Source organism: Ochotona princeps, chromosome 27 (assembly GCF_030435755.1).
Source record: "Ochotona princeps isolate mOchPri1 chromosome 27, mOchPri1.hap1, whole genome shotgun sequence".
In the NCBI taxonomy this organism is placed as follows: Eukaryota; Metazoa; Chordata; class Mammalia; order Lagomorpha; family Ochotonidae; genus Ochotona; species Ochotona princeps.
In genome coordinates this window covers 7,364,279-7,388,521 of record NC_080858.1, presented here as the reverse complement: position 1 = coordinate 7,388,521, position 24,243 = coordinate 7,364,279, and the positions used below count along the sequence as shown (strand labels likewise).

The window sequence follows — 24,243 nt, the reverse complement described above, 5'->3', positions numbered from 1 at the left end:
GTTTGAAGGGGGGCTGACAAATTGCCATTCAAGAAGAAAACTCCAATCTGAAGATGAAAAACAAAAATCCAGATATGTATTTTCTGCTAACTGTAAGCATTATGTGTATACATATACATATATACATATATAATAATAATGTGTTAGTATTACACAGTTCACAAATCTTGGCTTGGAAAAGTTTGCAAGTTTTGTTGTTAAAAGAGTCAACAAAATTTCTGTGCCTCTGAATCCTGGTCCCATATCCTTCGCCACGTCAAAGGACAACATTAGAACAAATTTAAACACCTCAACTGGGGAGTGGGTGCTACATAACGTGCCTACATCCCATGCTGGAGGGCATGGGGTTCAATCTCATTGCCACTTCCAGTCCAGCTGCCTGCTAGTACACACCCGTGGAGGAAGAGGGTGATGACTCAGGTACTTGGACCCTTGCCATAGCATACCCAGATGAAGTTCCCAGCCCCAGCAGGGCAACTTCCCAGCATTGGAGAATTGAGCTAATGATCCAAAGATCTTGCTCCTCCTCTTTGCTGTCAACTCTAAAAAAAAGGATAAATGAGGCTGAGAGCTTAGGTTCTGAGCCCCCAGGGTTGGACAGAAGCCACCACAGGAGAGGGCTTGGCCTGCTGCACTGGCCCCCTGCAGTCCTACACAGTACCTCCCTAGGGTCCAGAGCCTACTTCCTGGTTGGCACTGTGGACAAAGATTCCCATGTCTCAGTATCTCCTGGGATTCTCGTTTTGGCGGTTAAGCAAACATCCCCTCCTCTCAACGCTTTTGCTTCCACTAGGGTGGGCGGAGCCTCCACTGCCATGGCTATCCCCCTATACTTCTTGATTTGGCCTTAATTTATGTGGTTCTGTCAACAGCTGAGAGGAGACGCAAAAAGAAAGGAAGCGGTAGGAAGAGTCACCTCTTGGGGCCAAAGTGGCCACATCTTCGGCCTGCTGAAGCCCTTGGCAGTGACCCAGGAACCCAAATCTAAGCAGGCAGGTGACAGCTGTCAGAAAGCCCGACCCTAAAACACGGGGCATGCGGGCCAACTCCACTGACACGAGTGGTCCCTTAAGAGAGGGGGTGATGGCCCCCAAAGGTGGCCGCTGTGCACCCAGTAGCAGTGCACCCTGCACCACCTGGGCCACCCGCCAGGCCTTTCCCGGGCAAGATGGCTGCTGCCCGACGACCACGCCCACCAGGGCGCCGCGGGCAGGGCCGGAGCCGCCTCTGCCACACGACGCCGGCCCGGGCCTGGCGGGGAGACCCCCTAGTTGGGCGTCTTTTTGGCTTTCCCATCCCGGAACTCTGTCAGTCCTTCCCTGCTACGCTCGCTTCTCCCGCCCCTGGCGAGCAGCGCTGAGGTGAAAGCGGCCCGTTCCGGGCTCCCCCCGTGTCCGCGGGGCGCCGCAGCCCCGGGCCCGCACCTGCCCGGCCGCCTCACGCGCCGGGTCCACCCGCGGCAGCGCGGCCCGTGGCGGGGTCCGGCGGGCGGAAGTGCGAGGGAGGCGGGGGTGGAGGCTGCGGGCTGCGGGCCGGGATTCCCTCCCCGCCTGACGCGGCGGCGGCCGGGGGAGCCCGAGCGCGGCGACCCGGCCTTTTTTGGTGCTGAGGGAGCCCCGCAAGCAGGGCCGCCCCCACGGCGGGGGGAGCCTGGACCGAGTCGCCGTCGTCGCAGCCGCCGCCCCGGAGGAGGGGCCGCCCGGGGAGGCCGGGCGCCGCCGCGGCCGTGTTCCCGCGGCGCGCCCCGCGCGGCCCCGGCGAGCGAGCAGAGCTGGCGGGGAGCGACCCGGCGTGCGGTGGCGGCGGCGGCGGCGGCGGCGGCCCGGCCATGTCGGCCGAGGAGGTCGTGCAGATCCGCCTGGAGGACCGCTATTACCCGGTAAGCAAGAGGAAGCTCATCGAGCAGAGCGACTACTTCCGCGCGCTCTACCGCTCCGGCATGCGCGAGGCCCTGCGCCCCGAGGCCGGCGGCCCCGAGGTGCAGCAGCTGCGCGGCCTGAGCGCGCCGGGCCTGCGGCTCGTGCTCGACTTCATCAACGCCGGCGGCGCCCGCGAGGGTTGGCAGCTGGGCCCGCGAGGCGACAAGGGCAGCCCGGGCGATGGCGAGGAGGACCTGGACGAGGCGAGCCTACTGGCCGCGCTGGTGGAGGCGGCCTCCTTCCTGCAGGTCACGTCCCTCCTGCAGCTGCTGCTGTCCCAGGTGCGGCTCACCAACTGCCTGGAGCTGTACCGCCTGGCACAGGTGTACGGGCTGCCCGACCTGCAGGACGCCTGCCTGCGCTTTATGGCCGTACATTTCCACGAGGTGCTCTGCAAGCCCCAGTTCCACCTCCTGGCATCGCCTCCCCCGCCCCCGGGCGACGTCAGCCTCAAGCAGAGGCTAAGGGAGGCCCGCATGACGGGGACTCCGGTCCTCGTGGCCCTGGGGGACTTCCTGGGCGGGCCCCTGGCACCGCACCCCTACCAGGGGGAGCCTCCGTCCATGCTCAGGTATGAGGAGATGACCGAGCGTTGGTTCCCGCTGGCCAACAACCTGCCACCCGACCTGGTCAACGTCAGGGGCTACGGCTCGGCCATCCTGGACAACTACCTGTTCATCGTGGGTGGCTATAGGATCACCAGCCAGGAGATCTCCGCCGCGCATTCCTACAACCCCAGCACCAACGAGTGGCTCCAAGTGGCCTCCATGAACCAGAAGAGGTAGGCGCCTGGCCCACGCCTTCCTTCCTGCTGGCTCGGGGTGTACTGGGAGTGGGGGAGGGTTGGCACCCTCGGGGGGCCTGGCTGACCCTGGCTCTGGCAGAGCGAGGCCTCAGCATGAGGTCCGCCAGCCAACCTGGGTGGCCCACAGGGCAGGTGTGGTGTTCTTGAGCAAGGATTTTGACTCCTGGTGGAAAAAAAAATGTGTCTTCCTAGAAGGGTAACTTTTTTTGTATTCTTGCTCTTTAAGTTTTATTTTACAGATTTTTATTTTTCCTTTTTTTAGTTTTCAGGTTCTGATGGTGATTCTAAAGACATGTGGGACAGTAGCCAGTGGCACTGACTTGGGGTGCTTGTTTTGTTTTCATTGTTAGTGACTTTGAAGCTTTCCACACTGGGGCACTGCTCGGCAACACAGTCACTGGACAGTTACTAAAGTTCACTGTCTGTTTCTCATTCTTTTCTGCCTCTCACTTCCCCGTTGCCATCGATCCAAGCGGACCTAGCAGTGGTCACCTGTGAAACTGAAGCCCAGCCTCCATGCAGTCCATGCAGTCCACGGGATACCAGATACTGGGGTCGGATACCAAATTCTGCACCAGCTACAACCCCTTATAAAAGCCTTCTGTGTGACCCACAGTGTCGTCCCATTACCCTAGGCGCCCCCAACAATACTTTATCTCACCTGCAATTCCTAGCCCCGTGGAAATGTGGTGTAAATTATTACAATACTTTATTTTTTGTAGGAAATAATGACAAGAGAAAAAGTCTGTGTATATTCACACACACCTGTGAGGTTTGATTTGGATCTTTTTTACCCTCTTTTGGCTCCACAGAGCTGACGGGGACCACTGTGTTTCTGTCACCTCGGCCGTCTCCCTTCCCTGCCCTAAATGCCCACCGCCGTGAGCGTGGGTGACTTGAAGAGAGAAACAGGAGGAGTGTGGTGGTGGGTAGGGAAGCAGAGAAAGGAGCCGGGGTGGAATCGACAAGTGAGGGTCGAGGGGTGGAGTCATGGCCTTCCAGCCCCACCTTTCTCATGCCTGCCATGTGGAGTTGCAGGGCAGGCCTCGCCGTGTGTGGCGTCCTTGGCACCCAGGTGCTGGGCTCTGTGCGCTCCCCACACAGCACTGTCTGGGCCACACTGGCTTGACTTCCTCCACACTACATGGTATTCTTTGGGAAAGTCTGCAGTTTTCCTGAGGATACAAAATAACACTTCATCCTCCTCAGAAACCCGAGAAAAGGGAAGGGCCGTAGGAGTGGAGAGGCGTGTTCCCACTCCCTCCTTGACTGCAGGGTGATGTGTTTTCCTCTAACACCCTCTTTTTCTTTTTATATTTATGGTTTATTTGAAAGGCAGAGTCTCCAGACACCATTCACAGCCAGAGCTTGTTGAGCCAGAAACCAGAAAGTCCTTGCTGGCCTTCTGTGTGGGTGCAGGGAGCCATCCTCTGCCGCCTCCCAGGGTGTGCATTAGCAGAAAACTGAATCAGACACAGGGCACCCAGGCACTTCAGTGTGGGATGTGGGTACCCAAAACGGCAGCTCAGAGCACCTGCCACAGTGCCTGCTTCACAACATTTTTTTTCTGCACACAAATCTTTGGCAGTCCACCCCCCCCCCCCAGGGATACTGATTTTTAAAAATGATTTATTTATTTTTACTTGTTTGAAAGAGAGGAGAAACAGAGATCTTCCATCCAGTGATTTACTCTCAGGCCCGTTTGTGGGGAGCTGGCTCAATAGTGGAGTAATCAGGACTCGAACTGGTGCTCTGATGTGGGTTACCAGCATCTCAAGCAGTGGCTTGACATACCGTACCACCATGCCAGCCCCTAAATACCCTAATTTGAAGATATTGGCAGCTTACTCTGAGTGAAAAGGGGAGGTTTTTGGCTTAGTAGATAAGCTGCCAGTTAGAGTGGCTGTGTCTCACATGAGAATGGCAGGGTTTGAGTCCCAGCTGTGCTTTGGATCCCAGCCCGTTCCCTGAGGGCCAGTTGGTAGGTCCCTGATGCCCACGTGGAAATCCTGGGTTGAACTCTTGGCTTGCAACTTCGACTTCAGCCTGGCTTTCCCATCTAGTCCTGGCTACAGCAGGCGTTTGGGGCAGTGAACCGGCAGATAGCAGCCAAGTGCCTCTCTGCTTTTCAAAAACACACGCCAACCAGCAACAGCAAGAACCAGGCTTACATTCTTCTAGGTGTGCCGTGTGTTCCTGGAGGAGGAGGAGGAAGCTTGGTTTTGTTTGTAGTCAGGTTTTGTTTGTCTTGCAGGTTTTATGTCATGCGTAAGAAAGGCGCCTGCAAGCTGGGCATATAAAACTACTGGGTATCAGGTTCTGCCGCTGCTTTCTCCATCCAGCAGTGACCGTCCCATGATGCACGATGGGAGGTCACAGCGTTTTACAGATATCTCCCCAGTCCCTGTCTTTCTCATGGCGATTCGCAGACTCAGTCCTCACAGACTCGCTCTCCTGTTTCCTAGCTAGTGGACTTCCTGTTGTTGCATCGTGACACGTTTTTATGTTGTGGCGGTCTTGTAAGGTGCTTGGTTGTCCGACTTGGCTCTGCTTTTATTCTCTTGGCTATTTTGTTGGGTGCGGGGGGTGCACGTTTTCTGCTTTAGGTTCGCTTTACAGTCGGTTTGTCCTGTTCCATTGGAACTTCGGCTGAGAGGACGTGATATTTGTAGGCTAATATAGAGAAGGGGTCTTGGTGTTATGATGCAGTGTCTCCCCACCCACCGATCCACGTTTCAGTTATAGGGCTCACACTGTGGTCCTTGTCTCCATATCATTTTGCTAAGTTTTTTGTTAGGGTTAATCTTAGGTATTTAGGTATTTTGCAGTTAGAGATTTTTTTTTTCAACATGTTTTTTATGATACATTTTAATTGGTCATTAAAAATCATTTGAGTGGCAGAGAAAGGCACAAGAGATGAAGAGATGGCTGTTTGAGGAGAGTTCCTTAGGTGCAGCAGTCTTGGAGCTGGGAACACAAGCTGGTATTCCTCAGGGGTGGCAGGTACTCCTCGAGGGTGGCAGGAACCCAGTTTTTGGGGCTGTGGCCTACAGTCTTTCTGGTCTGCATTGCCAAGAAGCTGGAATCGGGCACCGGAACTGGATTTGGGACCCAGGCACTTTGATGTTGGAGCATCTAATATCCTTTTTTTAAAGCTTTATTTTTCTTGGAAATGCTGATTTACAGAGAGGAGAGACAGATCTTCTGTCTGCTGGTTCATTCCCCAGATGGTCACAATGGACGGAGCTGGACTGATCTGAAGCCAGGAACCTAGAGCTTCCTCCGGGTCTCCCACTTGAGACCCTAGGACTTGGGCCATCTTTTGCTGCTTTTCCAGACATATTAACAGGCACTTTGACATATTAACAGGGAGCTGGATCAAAAGTGGAACAGCTAGGATTCCCAGCTGGCTCCCATGTGGGATGCTAGCACCACAGGAAGAGGCTTAACATGCTATGCCATGGCTCCGGCTCCTTTACTGTCTTTTTAAAAAAAGATCTTTAATTTATTGGAGAGGGTTACAGAGAATGTAGGAGAGAGAGAGAATATCTCGAGTCTTCCATCTGCTGGTTTACTCCTCAAATGGTTGCAATGGCCAGTTCTGGGACAGGCCAAAAACCAGGAGTCCAGAACTTTTTCTGGGTCTCCCACATGGGAGCAGGGACCCAAAGCTTGGGCCATCTTCTGTTGCTTTTGTAGGTGCATTAGCTGGGAGCTAGATCAGAGGTAGCAGCCAGGACTGGAAACAGCACCTGTATGGGACGCTAGTGTTCCAAGCGGAAGCTTAAACCTGCAGTACCATCATACTCCCCCTAAATCTCGTGCCTTAACTGCTAGTCAGCTTTCTGTCCCAGATGGGAATGAATTCTGTAACTCTCTTGTCTGTGGTCCCTCCTGCCCCTCAGCTGGGCTGCCTGCTCCCACTCTGTTCCCACAGCGCCTTGGGTGCTTGCCTGGCCTGTGCAGGGAGTTCTCCTGTGTTTTGCAGAATTCCTTTGTTGTTGTTGTCATCAATGGTCTACGGCCATACCACCCTGACTGTGCCCAATCTCGCCTGTTGTCATCAATGAAAATGAGTTTTATTGCATCAAGCAGCAAATATATACAAAGGTGCAAATGATATTGGTCATTTTCTTCCAGGTATTTTGATCTGCTTACAGTAAATGCACATCTCAAAGTCCATCTAGAAGCTTGGAATAAACATTTTGGGGTTCTTTGGGAGGTTTGGTAGGTTGCTCCTCCCTATTTATAACTCATCATCACTTTATAACTCATGCGTTTTTTTGGATTGACGTTCTAGTTGTCATGCCAATACTTAGGCAGAAGGAAGTTCCATTAGTCAGAATCTAATGGAGCTGTGGCTCAGCCGGGAGGGAGCAGGCAGGTAGTACGCAACACGTCCTTCCCCATTTAGGACTTGAACTCGTTCAGTGCTCTCTCGTGTCCCCCCTTATAACATGATGTGTGCCACATGACCAGTGGGCACCTAGATTATGTGTGTGTGGGGGTGCTTTGACAATTGTAGAATTTATTTTTAGATTGTCATCCAAGTGAACGTGGGATTGCACCGTTCCGCTTTTAAAGCCTAGCATTTCGATGAACGTACTCAATTGGGAGGCGTGCTTGTATCGAGCTAGAGCAGCTGGCAAGCAGCAGTGGGTGTTGTTTCACCAGATCCCTCCTCTGCACCAGGGAAGTCGCTGTGCCCGATGCCCATTCCCTCTTCCTCACCAGTGCTCCGGGAGGTGGGTTCCGCTGAGACAGAGGCAGCAAATGGAGGCATGGTGCCATGCTCCGCAACGTGTGTGGGCAGTGCGCTCGTGAAACGCAGATGCCCACTGACATCTACAGGGTCCGTAAGTTTTGGCTTGTAGGCAGGCCGTCTTCATGCAGATTCCTTTTCTTCTTAAAAAAAATTTTTTTTTCTCTCCAGAACAGGTGCATGAATTCCTCCTGGACTGGGCTGCCTTAACTGCACCCCACCCCTGCAGCCCCCAGTGTCTTGTGGGTTATTATCAGGTAAACAGAAATACATAGGGATGTGTGCGGAAATGGAATTGAAATCTGAGGTGATTTGGTGCAACCAGTTGTGGAACGCAGGGCTTGTTTTTTCACAGTAATGTGTTCTCTGAGCTTCTTGAGGCTCCCCCACACCTCACCACCCGCCCTCTGTGGCTCCTGCCCCCTGGGCACAGAATGTAGATGCTGATTCAGATTGATGGGGAAACTAGTGCGGGAGTGCTTCCAGATGACGCTCCTGGGACAGGTACTGTGCTAGGAGAAACTTGGCACGTTGGCTAATATAGGCTGGTTTTGGCTATACCACAACATGTGGCAAGTCCCTCGATCCAGATCAGATGGGGACTGTCTGTCACTTGGAAGATGGGTGGGGGCAGTGCAGTGGGCAGGTGTCGTCCACAGTAGGTTGTCACCGCCCTGCAGCGACACTAAAATGACGAGGAATATTCTTGGAGGTCCGGGAAAAACTGGCAAAAGCGTCTGCGTTTTAAAACCCCTTCTCCGCTGCTCCTGTCCCCGTCTAAGCTTTCCTACCCGCTTCTTCACCACCCTTCCTCCCGTTTTCCACCACCCTTCTTCCCAATTCTTCCCGTTTCTGTATTCCCCCATTCCCCACGTAAGAGCCACCAGAATGTCACAAACCAAAAAGACCTTTATTGCCGAAAGCGAGCTGCTTAAATATAGTTCTTCCACCAATCACTTCTGCACGTGGTCCACGGGGCGCTATCTGATAGGCCAGCAATCGCAGCGAGGGAGAATTAGCCTATCCTTGTGACTTCCTGCCTGCCCAACTGGCGGGAACAAGTCCCGCCTCCTGGCACTCGCCCAGCCGCCATCTTGAAGCCCCTAATCCGTGTGGGTCGGCCGCTCCCCGCAGCAGGTGAGACTGGAGGGTTCCATGAAGCCCTTTGCTTTCTTGAGAAAGTGGTGCTGGGCAGTGAGTAGGAAGGAGACGTCTGGTGTCACACATGTGTGCCTGGAAATGGCAGGAAGTGGCACACAGTCCAGGTTTGCAGCACTGCCCTGTGGGGCAAACGTGACTGGGCTTTAACCTGCAAACACTGCTCCCATGTCTGCGAGGTTACTGGCTTTTCTGCAGCACTGTTGCCAGTGACCCTGGAAGGACCTGGCTGCTGAGTCCTCTGTCTCTGTGGTTTACTCCACAAATGACTACAACTGTTGGGGCTGGGCCAGGCCAAGGACAGGAGCTTGCAGCTGCATCTGTGTCTCCATGTGGGTTAGGCAGCCTAAGTACCTGGGTCATTTTCCACTGCCTTTCCAGACACACTAACAGAGAGCTGGATTGAAAGTGGAACAGCTGGTACTCGACCCAGCACCCATATGGGCTGCTGGCATTGCAGGTGGTAGCTTAATATGCCGTGCCACAAAACTGTCCTGGAGAACTTGTTTTTCTATCATTTTTCCCTGCCCTTCTAGCTCCAGGCTAGTGATGGTGGTTGGGAGTCGTAATGGGGGGTGGTTAGTACCTAGGGTAGTGGCAGAAGGCAGGCAAGGGGGAAAAGGGGGCCCATTGACTGGGTGGTCCGCAGATAACACAGAATGCTTTGGACAGCTAAGAAGGGGTCTTGGCATTGTACATGAGCTGTCTCGAGAACCACTGAGTCGCACCTCAGTGAGTTCATGCTCTGTGCCCCTTTAAGTTGTCACTTCCTGTTTCCCCCTCACAACCTCTCTGTGATGGATGCCATTTCCCAAAGGGGAAGCCGAGGTATTGGATGCTCAGCCCCTTCCCACATATTCATAGGGTTGAGCTGAGTCACCTGTTGGAGCGCCCCATGGCTGAGAGAGCTACTGGTAGTAACTGCTCGCTGCCCCCTGATGTGGAGCGCGTATCCCGTTACTTAGCCTTAAGAATATAGAGAGATTATTTTTAATTATGTTTAAAAATTTTTATTTGAAAGGCAGAGAGCTAGAGAGAGAGGAAGACAGAAAGATCTTCCATCTGGTGGTTCACTCCCCCCATGGCTGTGACTGTCCGGGCTGGGCCAGGCTGAAGTCGCCAGCCAGGAACTCCATTTGGGTCTCACACATGGGTGGAGAAACTTGGGTCTTTGAGCCATCAGACTGCCGCCCTTGGCATTAGCAGGAAGTGGGATCAGAAGTGGAGTGAAACTCCATCCCAGCTGAGCAGTGTGGGGTGCGGCGTCCCTAGGGTGCTTGCTCTGTGCACCACAGCGCCTGTCCCAGAGGGCATTCTGTTCCTTACCAGTGAGTTAGATCAGTCACTGCCGCACTGAGTTTTCGTCTGCATCCCTGCTGACTGGGAGTAAATCAAGCCACGACAAGTTTTAAATCTGTTTTACCTGCTGAACACAAGATCTAGGGGATGGAGATCAAGAAAACCAAGTGGAGGTGCTATTTTTCGGAAGCAATGGGGGCTGGGATTCACCGTTTAGGAGGGGAAGTGCAGAGGAGTTGTTTTTGGAAGCTTGGAAAGAGGCTCTGGGTGGTGAGAATTTCTGGATGAGAGGGGACGTTGTGGCTGGAGCTGTGGAGCACCCCATGGCCAGCTGCTGCTGCCCTGCCAAATGATAAGCTGGCCTCCATGAGCTGCAGAGCATGGGCTGTGGCACACGGGAGCACCTGCTTCCCAAGGGTCCTCCTTTCCTGCTGTCACTGTGCTCCCCTACCCTATCCTCCTTTTCTGTTTTGAGATTTACTTGTGTATTTAAAAGGCAGAGTTGCAGAGAGGGAAAGTCGGAGAGTTCTTTCAGCCACCAGTTCACTCCCCAGATGACCACGACAGCCAGGACCTTGGACCTTCATCCAGGTCTCCCGCATGGCAGGGGTTTGTCTTCCTGTTAGGCACATTAGCAGGGAGCTGGGCTCAGGAGCAGAATAGCTGGGGACTTGAACCAGCGTTCCTAACAGGGAATGGCGGCACTGCAGATTGTCACTTAACCCAGGAGTCATGACATCAGCCCTCGTGCTCTGATCGCCACCTTCTAGGTGGGGAAACTGAGGCAGAGATACGCCGAGAGTACATAATCACCTGGATTCCCCCAGCTCTCAAATGGTGGGGCCGCGGTTGCCCTGCACATGCCAGGACTCATGGCCGGGGACAGTGTGGGCCTCTTTAGTGTTTGAGCAGCAGTTACTTAAATTCAGCGACCAACAGTTTTTGTCTTCCCTTCAAGTGAATTTGAGCGTGTTGGGGTCTGGAGAAACAGGAATTGTTTATTTTTGACTGCCTGTTCATGGACCTCCATGTTTGCTCAGGACTGGTGATTACACTGGATGAATACTAGCAATTGTTTTGATTTCATGAAATTTACTATCTGTGTACCTTGGGGAGCAAACACAAACTGTGGGATGCTGAGGTTTGGTGCTCACACCCCAGCATTATTTCCTCTGGCTCCTCAAATTTGCACACATGGAGAGAGCGTCATGGTTGGATTTTAAGGCCCATTGACTGCAGGGAGGGTTGAACAGCCCAACCCAGCCCAGGCACTGCCACCAGGGAGGTCTGTGGGCATGGAAACTACATGGCCACCCGGGTGTCAAGGACAGTATGGGGCTCTAGGTGAAGACTGTGTGACTTGAAAAATAGAACAAAGCTAAACAAAAATGGGCTTAGGTGCAAACATTGTCAACACGTCTCAAAGTCTTGACTCTTGAGTGGGTGACTGTTAGTTACCCCTTGTCTCAGGCTGTTTGCTGCTGCTGTAACTGAAGACCACACACTGGCTCATTTGTAAAGGGCACCGGTTTATTTGGTTTGTGGTTCCGGGGACCAGAGGTCCAAGGGCAAGGTGCCAGCATCTGTTCAGTGACCGTTGAGGACCTCCTTGTTGTTCTGTTATGTGATGTAATGTCGTGGGTGACACAGAGCAGGTGCGCTACCTTGGGTCTCTCTATGCCTCCTCTTATGTAGTCACTCTCGGAGAAGAAAAAGAAAGAAGAAAGATAAGGAAGGAAGATACTAGCTCCAGTGCTGGGCGTGGGGGCGAACTGGGGCTCAGTGTCATGGACCTGACCCAACCCTGGTTGTCTGTCCCCAGAGCTGCTCACATGGGACCAGAGCCCTGATACAGTTCCTGCTTTATATGCATTTCTGTGTGTGCTGAACACCTCTTAGGTCAAGGATGGGTGTCTTGTTCACTGCCACATTTCAAAGATTTATTTTATATCTGAAAGGCAGAGTGATAAAGAAATCATCCATTTGTTGTGTCACTCCCTCTGCTGGGCCAGACAGGAGCTTTGTCTGAGACTTCCATGTGGGCATCAAGTGCCAAAGAAGGCCATCTTCTGCCTTCCCAGGTGCCCTAGCAGGGCGCTGAATCAGAAATAGAGCAGCCAGGACTCAAACTGTGCTCTTATATGGGATGCCAGCATTGTGGGTAATGACTGAATGCACTGTGCCATAATGCCAGCCTGCTGGCACTTCTTCATCTCCCCCTTATATACATGCATTCTTGTTTGTGGCGTCTTCTCCCATTCTTCCTAGAATATTGTTATTTTTGAAGTTGTCCTTGTGTTGGAATTAGATACGGCCCTAGAATTACTGCATCTAACATCTTTGTTTTGCAGTTAAAAAATGCTGAGAAGTTGCAACAGTACTTGTATTATGTGTGTGACCCACCATCGATCTCAGATGCATTGTGTTTTTTTCTTTTCTTCAGGAATTTGATGCTCAGCCTGGTTAAGTGGTCACAAAAATAATTGAATGGCAGATTCAGACTTGAGATCCAGGCCTGTGGAGGCCTGCTTTAGTGTACTTACCACACTAGACAGCCAAGGAGGAGGTGTATTAGGGTGTCTCCCTAGCCCGCCCTGCATGGCTGCTCGTGCACTGTTTGTTTTAAGTGCCCAGTCACCTTGCCAAGGATGTGGTCCCCATTGTGGAGGTGAGGAGGTGACGTGGCTGGAGTGAGGCCGATGGCTGCTTGCCACAGAGCTGGGGCTGGGACTGGGGCTCCTCATGTGGCTGCACCCCACTGCCTCAAGTGCTGTGGGAACTGTGGCTGAGGCCTGTAGCATAGCCGACTGTCTACGCCATCTCCAGTGCAACCCTTTCTGGCTCCCAGAAGGCCTGTCGGTTCCTGTGTGCCACAAAGAAGCAAACCAATTGCTCAGTATACCTGACAAGTGTCCAGAGCCTCTGGGTAGTGTTTCATGTTTTGCTGGACACAGGGCTCAAAGTTAGTATCTGGGGGATGGGTTCCAGAGCCTCCATGATTACATGGGTATTCAAGTCCCTTATACAATGAGATAATATTTGCACATGATTTGCATATGATTTATGTACATCCTCCTGTATAATTGTAATTATCTGTAGGTTACTTTTTCTTTTTAAGATTTTTTTGTTTTTACTGGAAAGGCAGATTTACAGAGAGAAGGAGAGACAAAGATTTTTCATCTGCTGGTTCACTCCCAAGTAATTGCAATGGCAGGTACTGAGCTGCCCCTGAGCCAGGAGCTTCTTCTGGGTCTCCCACGCAGGTGCAGGATCCCAAGGCTTTGGGCCATGCTCTACTGTTTTCCTAGGTCACAGGCAGGGAGCTGGATGAGAAATGGAGCAGCTGGGACATGAACCCATGCCCATATGGGATTCAGGTGCACGCAAGGCGAGGCACTAGGCTGTGTGCCTGCTGGGCCCTAAAGTTACTTTTAAAAACTGTATATTTATTCATTTGAATGGCAAAGTGACAGAAGAAGAGCAGTATCTTCTATCCACTGATTCACTTTCCAGATGTTCACAGCAGCCAGAGTTGGGCCAGGTGGAAGTTAGGAGCCAGGGATTCCATGTGGGTCTTCCACAAGCCTTTGGATCATCCTCCATTGCCTCCCAGACTCATTAGCAGGAAGCTGAACTGGAAGCAGAGCTGGGACTCCATTTTCTGCACTCTGCTACAGTATGCAGGCATGCCAATCAGCTGCTTAAACACACATTACTTTCAAAACTCAGCACTGGACCTGGTGGCATGGCGTAGTGGCTAAGGTCCTCGCCTTGAACGCCCCGGGATCCCATATGGGCACCGGTTCTAATCCCGGCAGCTCCACTTCCCATCCAGCTCCCTGCTTGTGGCCTGGGAATGCTGTTGAGGATGGCCCAAAGCTTTGGGAACTTGCACCTGCGTGGGAGACCTGGAAGAGGCTCCTTGCTCCTGGCTTTGGATTGGTGCTGCATCGGCCGTTGCGCTCATTTGGGGAGTAAATCATCAGACGGAAGATCTTCCTCTCTGTCTCTCCTCTCTGTATATCTGACTTTGTAATAAAAATAAATAAATCTTTAAAAAAAAAACCTCAGCACTGTGTAAATTGTTTTACTCTATTGTTTAGGGAATTATGGCAAAAAATAGGTCTGTAAATACATGGTCAGTGTGTTAATTGGATTCAGTGTATGCAATGTCTCTTAGTTTCTTGGCCTATGGCTGTGTACGATTAGTGCTTGCTGTACTGCTAACCTTCAGAGAGTGAGCTGTTTCTGGGGACTCCCTGGGACAAGGGTGACATTTTAAGAATCACCCCATTGTTCTTCTGTCCTCTGGCTGAATGGTCCACGGCTTCAGAGAAAGACCAGTTAATCGTCTCCATAGGTCTGGCTGACAGAGTGCTCCCCTCTTGGCCCTCATGCTGCCATCCCATTTCTCAGGGGTCAGAGGGCTGAGCAGGCTGTCCGTGTCTGTCTTCCAGGTCCAACTTCAAGCTTGTGGCCGTGAATTCCAAGCTGTACGCCGTGGGTGGCCAGGCCGTGTCTAATGTGGAGTGTTACAATCCCGAGCAGGACACCTGGAATTTTGTGGCACCCTTACCCAATCCTCTGGCCGAGTTCTCTGCGTGCGAGTGTAAGGGCAAGATTTATGTCATTGGAGGCTACACCACCCGAGGTATGTGAAGGGCCCAGCATGTGTCCGCTGATGCATTCACATGGGTGGCCAGGTGGAGGCTACAGGTGGAACTTCCCAGTGCGCAGGGCTGTGAGTCGATGCAGCAAACACCAAATAGTTCTGTGCTACTGATAGCCAGTGTGGCGGAGACTTTGTGTGAGTGGTTGATTTATTCAGTGTATATGACAGCATTTTTTAAAAAAGATTTATTTATTGTCTTTGAAAGGCAGAGTTACAGAGAGAGAGAAGGAGAAGAGAAAGAGAATTTTCGATTCACTGGTTCACTCCTCAAATGGCTGCAATGGCCAGGGCTGGACTAGGCTGAAGTCAGGAGTCAGGGACTTGAGAAGGGAGCTGGATATGAAGTGGGGCAGCCAAGACTTCAATAGGCTAGCACTGGGATGCTGACATTACAGGGAGCGGCCTTACCTGTCATGACATAACACTGGCTCCAGAAGATTTTTTTTCAAAGATTTATTTATTATTTAAAAGAGTTATATACATTGAAGGAGAGACAGAAGAAAGATCTTCCAGCCACTGATTTATTCCCCAGATGGCCACAATGTCCAGGGCCAGACTGAAGTCAGAGGAACCAGGAGCTTCTATCATGGATGGAAGAAGCCAAAACACTCTGACCATTGTCTACTGCTTTTTTTTTTTTTAATCATGTCTACATTTCTTTTTTTTATAAATCTTTTTTTTTTTATTGGAAAGTCAGATATACAGAGAGAAGGAGATACAGAGAGAGAGGAAGATCTTCCGTCGATGATTCACTCCCCAAGTGAGCGCAACGGCTGATGCGCCAATCCGAAGCCAGGAACCAGGAACCAGGAACCTCTTCCAGGTCTCCCAAACAGGTGCAGAGTCCCAAAGCATTGGGCCGTCCTCGACTGCTTTCCCAGGCCACAAGCAGGGAGCTGGATGGGAAGTGGAGCTGCTGGGATTAGAACCGGCGCCCGTATGGGATCCCGGGGCGTTCAAGGCGAGGACCTTAGCCATTAGGCCATGCTGCCAGGTCCATCGTCTGCTGCTTTTTCTAGACCAGTAGCAGGGCAGTGGATCGGAAGTGCAGCCCCTAGAACACAAACTTACGGGATGTTGGTGTCTTTACCTCATATGCCACAACTCTGTGCCCCAGCAGAGAATTTTGACAGAATCCTGGGGGGACAGGAGGAAGGGAAGGTGGGCTGTGCACTACCTTCCTTCCTGGGACTGCCACACACTTAACAGGAACTTGATGGCCTACGAACACAAGAATGCGTTGACTCAGTTTTGGTGACTCACAGTTAGAAAACAAGGTGTCAGCTAGGCCATGCAGCTTGGGGATGCTCAGGGGAGGACCCTGTCTGGCCTCAGCCAGCATGACAAAGCCGGTCTGGCCTCAGTCTTCATGTGGCCTCCTCCAATGCACACGTCTGTCCTCCTTTGTCTCCTGGGCTCAACACTGGGGGGAGCTCATCTCAAGAGCTTGAACTTGTGTTTGTAGAGACCCTGTTTCCAACCCTGGTTCCAGTCACAGGTTCCAGAGAAGAGGAGGGGAAATCTGGGGGACTACCCTTCATCCCCCTGAAATTGGAATGTGTCCAGAGAGAGAGGAATGTGTTGGAAGTATTGTGCTGGAGAGAGAAAGAGCATCCCACCTGCTGGTTTCATGTCCCAGTGGCCCACAGCCATTGGGGTGGGCCAGGCCCAAGCTGAGAGCTGGGGTTCAGTCCAGGTTGGCCACGTGGGTGGCACTGGTAGGAAGCAGGGGCTTCTCTGGGGGGGGGCACTGGCATCTCAGCATCTTAACCCCCAGACCAGTGCCCACCTCTATCTGCTTTCTGTCACTCCATGTTGTCATCATCGTGGGGTATTCTCAGAGCCCCATCTGAGTTCATGTCCACTTAAAAAAAAAAAAAGAAGAAAAGACATGTGGCAGTCATTCCCTCTGCATTCACACTGGGCCTCTGGTGACAGGGACAGTGCTCAGACCAAGCTGTAACAAGCCTGTTTGCACACCTCTGTGGTTCCTGCTCCTGCTGGCTCTCTCTCTGGATTTTCTCAGGAGAGCACACTCACCCATGGACCCCCGAATCCAGATGACTGGGTGACATCTGCTGCATCCTGTGACTGAGTCATCATGTTGACCTGAAAGTCCCTTGTCCCTGCTGAGTGCTGACGTCATCACACCATCCCTGACTTCCTGTCCCGAGTGCTGATGTCATCACGCCATCCCTGACTTCCTGTCCTGAGAGCTGACATCATTACACCATCCTGTCTCTCACTTCCTATCCTGCTGAGTGCTGACATCATCACAACGTCCCCGACTTCCTGTCCTGCTGAGTGCTGTAGTCATCACATTGTCCTTGACTTCCTGTCCCTGCTGAGTGCTGACATCATCACACCATCCCTGACTTCCTGTCCTGAGTGCTGATGTCATCACACCATCCTGTCTCACTCCCTATCCTGCTGAGTGCTGACATCATCACACCATCCCTGACTTCCTGTTCTGCTGAGTTTTGACTTTATCACACCATCTGTGACTTCCCCCGGCCCTGTTGAAGTCTCTCTTTAACTTGAAGGATATGTGCTGGTAGATTTCCTAGTTTTTCCTTGACCCTGGCTGAGCACATGTTCTTAAATGTGACCTGGAAAGCCTTTCTTGTGTATTATGTAGCTTCACAAGCCTCCCCTGGTGTGGGGCTCAGGGGCAAAGAGGTAACTAAGTCAATAAGATGGAGACTAACAGTCCAGGTCACTGGCGGGCAAGATGGTGGCCAAGGACAGAGCCCTGGGCATGAACCAGGGCCATCTCGCTCGCCTACCCTGGCCTATGGGAAGTGGCTTCCGCAGTCATGCCCCTAGTAATTGGCTCCTAGTTTCTCCCCTCCTGGAATTCCCGAAATTCCCGGCCTGAGGCTATCCCTTACCCTATAGAAGAATCTGAATTTCCCCAATAAATCAGAACTGCTTAGACAGAACCCCTGTCCGTCTGTCTTCTCTTGTGGGCCAGGAGGCTGGGTGGCGGGCAGCAGGCTCATTCCCTCCGGCAACGGGGTACTAAAGGAATCTGTAGGGGAGACCCCGCACCCTGGTATCTCATTCTCTCTTGGGCCACCCACTGTCATTTCTCCGTTGATTCCCTGTGCCAAATCCCAGGCAGGGATGACTGTGGCCTGGGCGCAGGGCTGTGTGTCTGTGGGCTGAGGGCTCCCTTTTAGGGATTCAGGGGCAGTGGCTTGTGCGCTAGAACTCTCTGCTTCAGTTCTTCCTACATACCCTAGTTTATTTGTTCTAGAAAGAAGTCGTTATACTCATTCCCAGTGTGCCCTTGGCTTCCTGCGTTCCTACGCTGGCGAGAGTTTTTTTTTTTTTTTTAAAGATTTATTCATTTTTATTACAGCCAGATATATACAGAGGAGAGACAGAGAGGAAGATCTTCCGTCCGATGATTCACTCCCCAAGTGAGCCGCAATGGGCCGATGCACGCCGATCCGAAGCCGGGAACCTGGAACCTCTTCCGGGTCTCCCACGCGGGTGCAGTGTCCCAATGCATTGGGCCGTCCTCAACTGCTTTCCCAGGCCACAAGCAGGGAGCTGGATGGGAAGTGGAGCTGCCGGGATTAGAACCGGCGCCCATATGGGATCCCGGGGCTTTCAAGGTGAGGACTTTAGCCGCTAGGCCACGCCGCCGGGCCCGAGAGTTTTATAATTGGGAAATCATAGCTTATGATTTCTATGGAAGCTATTGAACCAATTGGATACTCTGCCAGCACTAAAGTAGTGAACTTATACACAGTGGCAGACTGTAGTAACTAAAGGGAAGAAAGGTGAGTTGGTTAAACATCAGAACTGGCTGTGAGTGTCAAACCCTGCAAGACTGTTCCCATGGCTCAAACCACTGTCTGAGCCCTCATGAACAAGCAGAGAAGACACCATTAAGACCCACAAAGCCGGATGTTGCATCTGGGGAAGCTTCCCTGGAACGACTCCTTTACTACCTTGGTTGCAAAGGGCGCTGTGATGGACTGGCTACCCAGATTCCCCCGGGGCTGACTGCTGGTGTGAGCATGACCATAGCCGTGGAATCCCGAGAAATTACAGAGATGTGCTTTGGGTAGAAGCCTGCGAAACAGGTGCGGGTGTGCGGCCAGGGGCACATGCAGGACATGGGCTCTGCCTGTACCCTCCTAGGAGGTACTCCGGTTGTGACCAGCTCTCTGGGCACTGCCCGCTGTGTGTGTTCCTTCTGTCGCAGGAGGAAGAGCTGGGGAAGAATGAAGCCAGAGAGGAGTCGTCGTGGTCGCCCGGCAGCTCTCGTGCCGGTTCCAAGCTGAGCCAGCCTCCTCTAATTTGTGGGGTTGTTCATTTAAACCACAACAGAGCAGAAGCATGCTTTTTCTGTTACTCTGTGCATTTTTTTTCCTGTCCACTGAAGCTAAAATATCCCATTTATTCTTTCATGGAGGAAAGGAAAGAGAATAAATTCAAATATGAAAAACAAAACTAAATATTACAAAATTTACAAGCATTTTTCTCTTTTAAAAAAGATTTCATTTATTTGTTTGAAAGGCAGAGTAACAGAGAGCCAATCTTCCATCTGCTGATCCACTCCCCAGCTGACCGCAACCACAGGGACTGGGCCAGAAGGAAGGCAGGAGCCTGGAACTCCATCTGGGTCTACGGGACCCAAGCTTCTGGGCTCTCCTCTGCTGCTTCTCAGGCGCATTAGCAGGGAACTGGGTGGCAAGTGGAGCAGCCCAGACCTGAACCAGCACCACAAGTGTTTTTGCCTAAAGAAGACAACTGGTAATTAAAAATCCGATCAGAGCATCCTCCCTGTAGCATTTGGTTTTTATCCATGCAGGAGCCATCCACCACTCAAGCCACAGGGAGGACAGAAGGAAGAACTCTGGAGTTTCTATGGGAACTCCAGGCTTGGGACTAGGCGGCTGTGAGAGCGCATTTCCCCTGACGTGTGTCAGCGTTGTTTCCTCCAGCCTCCCTAAATGTGGGGCCCTGGTGCTGGTCGAGCGTGTTGGACTGGCACTGGCTGTGCAGCTGTTGATGAGGGCACTGTCTTTACACTGATCCCATGGCTGCAGGGCATGCAGCTGCCAGTGGCATGGGGCTGCATCTGTTGCCAGCCACTCATGCCCCCTCACTAGGCCAGGACCATCTCTAGGAGGGATGCACTCCAGGAGCAGGTAGGAGAGGCTGAACGCTGACAGGTGTCCTCCAAACCCCACAGCCTCCAGTTCTCTGAAATCGCTTCGTTGCCTGGTGGCCACGCTGCGCCTGCTGAGGCTTAAAGTGCTGTGCCCAGGGGCCTGTGTCACACACCTGGCTTCTCTCCTGTATTGCAGACCGCAACATGAACATCCTGCAGTACTGCCCATCGGCCGACATCTGGACGCTGTTCGAGACATGCGACGTGCACATCCGCAAGCAGCAGATGGTGTCGGTGGAGGAGACCATCTACATCGTGGGGGGCTGCCTGCACGAGCTGGACCCCAACCGCAGGGGCAGCCAGAGCGAGGACATGCTCACCGTGCAGTCCTACAACACCGTCACGCGGCAGTGGTTCTACCTCAAGGAGAACACGTCCAAGTCGGGGCTCAACCTGACGTGTGCGCTGCACAACGACGGCATCTACATCATGAGCAGGGACGTGACCCTGTCCACCAGCCTGGAACACCGGGTTTTCCTCAAGTACAACATCTTCTCCGACAGCTGGGAAGCCTTCCGGCGCTTCCCAGCCTTTGGCCACAACCTGCTGGTCTCCTCGCTGTACCTGCCCAACAAGGCAGAAGCGTGACCAGGGCTGACATTGTGTTGTGGTGGTGACAGGGTGCCATCTCCCGGGAAGGTTGATTGGAAAGGGGAGGTGTGGGTCACACGTGTTCAGTACCGGCTGTAAATAAGCTTCCTTGAACTAATTACTTGAAAACACATAGGCGGGAGGGTCGGGAGGGGATGAGGGATGGAGACCAAAACAATGAGTTTTTAAAGGATTGATTCTGAAATGATGGGAGCAAGTCCACCAGGACACGTTCATGCAGACACGATCCCCTGGGGCCCGTCGTTCAAGGGTGGGACCCCCAAGTCTGCTGGCTAGAGGACCAAAGGCAGGGAGAGGGCTGTGAGTGGGCAGGTGACTTGAAAACTGTCACTGTGTTCGCTCGAGATCTCTTCGGTCCCTTCAGTGAGAGGTCTCTCTATTGGTCAGTTTACTTGAGGGGCCTCCCATTGCACTGCCATCCTCCCTCCTCTCCCCTGTGCCCCACTCACACCCACTCGTGCTTCTAGTGTGTTTACAACAGGGTTCCGTGTTTGGATAGTTGACCTGCCTGCGACCGTTCAAGACACATAGGCCCAAGAACCTCTTTGGAATCCTCCCCAGAACTCAGGGGGGACCATCCTCTGCTGGCTTGCCAGTGTTTTTTTTTTTTTTTTTTTTTTATGATTGTGAATGCTCCACCCAGAGGTGAGTGGGCAACAGACGTAGTCATGGCCACCAGGCATTCCGTGTTGTTCCAAGGGGGAGCTGTGTGAAGGGCTGACACTCTGTGGCCATCTCAAACTCCAGGTCTAAAGTTTCAGTGGGATGGCAACACCAAGTAAGAAAAGCAGTATTTTTTTTTACCTGTAAAAATTACGTTACGTGGAATGTATCAAGCTTAGTTTTTAATACCCCAAACACAACACTTTCGTCTCTGCATCCGGCTGCATTGATTGGAGCTTTGTCATTTGTGTTTTGCCCTCGTGCGCTGAGGTGAGAATGGCATAAGACGTTTCTTCCAGAGAGGCAGGCTGTGTCTTGGACAGAATGGCACGGCTGCTGAGGATATTTCTGAACTGGATTAAGTGCTTGCGGAGCTCGGCCTGTACATAGCAGTGGGTAAAGGCTTCTGCCAGGCCTAGAGCAGCATTCCTTGGCATATTGCTAAGGAACATGGAGAGGATTATATTGTGAATGAAAAATACCCTCGGTCACTCGCTGAGACTTTTTAGCGGAATCAGGGAACCTGGGAGCTGGTGACCCTGTTTCCGCACGAGCAGCAGGTGGATGTCCTTTGACCATGGGGAGGCTTGCTCTAGGAGGTCCCTTAGGAAAGTGGACGCCAGGAAGCCATCACAGTGGGATCCTGTGTTCAGCAGCTCCAGGATGTCGGCACCACACAGGTGGGTGGGGAGCTCTTTTCCCTGTCCCTGGGAGGGGTGGCCCCAAAGTTTCTGTATGCTGTGGCCTCAGTCAGTCTAAAACAGGGGTCTAGTTGTAGAACTGCCATTTGCACAACTTTTCAGGAACACTTCTATTCAGAAGTGAGGCCGACCTTTAACTTAGATGAGGATACAGGTCTACATATCTTTTCACCATACAGTTTGCTTGGCAGTCTACGCTGATCCCTGGGTAAGGGTTTCTAAGCCATATCCATTTATGCTCGAACACTAAGCCTTTAAAAAAAATATGAACTGAAATTTTCCTGGGTATAAACCAATAGGTTTATTTTAATTTATAAATAGAATTGAATCTCCACTCACCTATTTCATTACATACGTTAATTAAAATCTAATTTATTTTAGGTAGTTCTAACTTTTGTTGTAGAGTGTTTTTTTTTTTTTTCCTTCTAGAGGCAGAGAAGAAGGGGAGAGACAGAACGCATAGGTGAACGTGTATATCCGATCTCTGCTTCGTCCTGCAGGTGTCCACAATTGCTGGGACTGGATTGGGCTAAAGCCAGGAGGCAGGAACTCTAGGTAGGACTCTGACCTGGGTGGCAGAAACCCCAGCTGCGTGAGCCCTCACCATTGTCTCCCAGGGTGCGTGTTTGCAAGAAGCTGGGAGCCGGAGCTAGGTCTCTAACCCTGGCACTCGGACATGGCGTGTGGGTGTCAGCTTACCTGCCAAATACCTACCCCGAGCTGAACCTCCTCAAGGCTTAATACGGTCTATATTCAGAATACCTTAGCCAGTTGTGTTAGTACTGGGCAGACAGTTGGAAATCAGCTTGCGCACGACCAGGTTGTATGCAACACGATTTTTCTGTCAACCAGTCAGTCCTTTTCCTGATTACATTCTTTGGGTCCGTTAATGCCAGCAACTAGATTCTTGGACCAAGTGAAGGCCTATGCCGAGCCACAAGCTCTTTCAGAAATGAGATTTAATATGTGTGTACACACGCGTCAGTGGGTGCATACTATAGCTCTCTGCCGGATACAAGACTTCACCAAGGAATTGAGTCTGGGCCCCTAATGGTGCTAGGGCCAGGTGGGTTGTGCAGTGCAAGCTGGCCCTTGGGTTTTAGGATGGCATCTTTCCTGCTGTGCACATCAACCCCACTGACATCTTGAAGCTGTTTTAACCTAGCTCTGTTCTTTTGTTGTTGCCAGCATCTGGCTGACCACGCTACCTGTGGCAGAAAGGGATGTGTCATTGAACAGTTCCTCTTGGCCCCAGGGTGATGCTTCACATTTTGGCCATATCTGTTTTCTGCCCCTTTGCCTGCTGTGAGTGTTCTGTCTTGTCAACTAGGAGCCCCCAACCCCCCACCCCGGTTGGAGTCTCCTATTCTGTGGAGGCTGGCTGGGGGGTAGTACCACTCCTTTCCAAGGCCTCTCCTGTAAACATCCTTTGAAATGGTTTCTGATGAATGTGCAAGAGTTGATTATTTACACAGGAACAGTGAAGAACTGACAAGCTCATGCACAGTAGTAAAAAACAAACAGAAAGCTTAAGATGAACGTAAACCAAAGAGAACTGAACTGCTATTTTTAAAGCCAAGACCCCCAAGTTATTTTAATTGCCTTAGGTACCACATCAAACTGTACTAAGATGGTCTGTGTTCTGTCTGAGAGTGATCAAGGAAGTGCTTGGTCTCCTTAGTAAGCAGTTGCATTATGGATGCAGCATTTTCAGGTTTTCTCTTAGAAGTGTAACTTTCCCCATTTGGCCCAAGAGGCCAGTTGGGTGGAAAAGCCTTGGTTTTCCTGGTGAACCAGGCACGCAGCAAGCTGGGAGCAGACAGGGTCTGGGTGACACCTGCCCCACCTACCTTGCTGATGGCATCCAGAAGGAAGGTGGCATCCCTTTTCCCTGTGCCAGGATTTGGGCCCAGAATCCAGGTCAGCTCAGGCTCACAAGTGTCTCTCACTAGCATCACTGTGGAGCCTGTCTGCTGTGGCTCCTTGGAGATGGCAGGGAAGGATGCTCACAGTGGCTGTGAGAGCTGTCTGAGTTTCCTTTCCTGGCGGCCAGAAGCACTCCCCAGGGTTCTGTCCCACACAGGACGGTTGTGCCTCAGCCACAGCTCTCGCCTTCAAAGGGCTCACGGGCTTGTGTCCCAGCCACCTCCTGTCGTCAGGCACAGGTGCGGCTGTCAGTCTGGTGGCCTTTTTTCCCCCCTCTCCTGAACCAATCTGGCCTTGCTTCGAGAATTCCCATCGGTTGCCGCGAACCAGTGTTTCGGCACATATGGCCGTCCCATGCTGATTCCAGTGTTTCGCTGTGGGATTTTGATTTTCTGGCTCCTTTTCGTAGTGTCGTGTGTGCTCCACCCATATGTATTGAGAAGTACCCAGCAGCACAGCCATTGCAGCAGGGGCCCAGGGCGGGATGCTGGGGTGACGCAGGTATGCTGGCAGAACACCTCTGTGAACCGCGTGG

At 52.1% G+C, this 24,243-nt stretch overlaps 1 protein-coding gene across 2 annotated transcripts; it reads left to right on the top strand.

The window, feature by feature from the left end:
- Positions 1-1,376: 1,376 nt before the first annotated feature.
- KLHL42 (kelch like family member 42) lies at positions 1,377-21,387 on the top strand. 2 transcript variants are annotated; one of them, XM_058655975.1, is made up of 3 exons: positions 1,377-1,879; positions 14,401-14,594; positions 19,943-21,387. In XM_058655975.1, the coding sequence occupies exon 3, from the start codon at positions 19,951-19,953 to the stop codon at positions 20,392-20,394; it is 444 nt and encodes a 147-aa protein (XP_058511958.1). In that variant the 5' UTR covers positions 1,377-1,879; positions 14,401-14,594; positions 19,943-19,950; the 3' UTR covers positions 20,395-21,387. The 2 variants fall into 2 exon arrangements, with proteins under 2 accessions (XP_058511958.1, XP_004592695.2); XM_004592638.2 differs by having other exon boundaries at positions 1,695-2,700.
- The last annotated feature ends 2,856 nt before the right edge of the window (positions 21,388-24,243 follow it).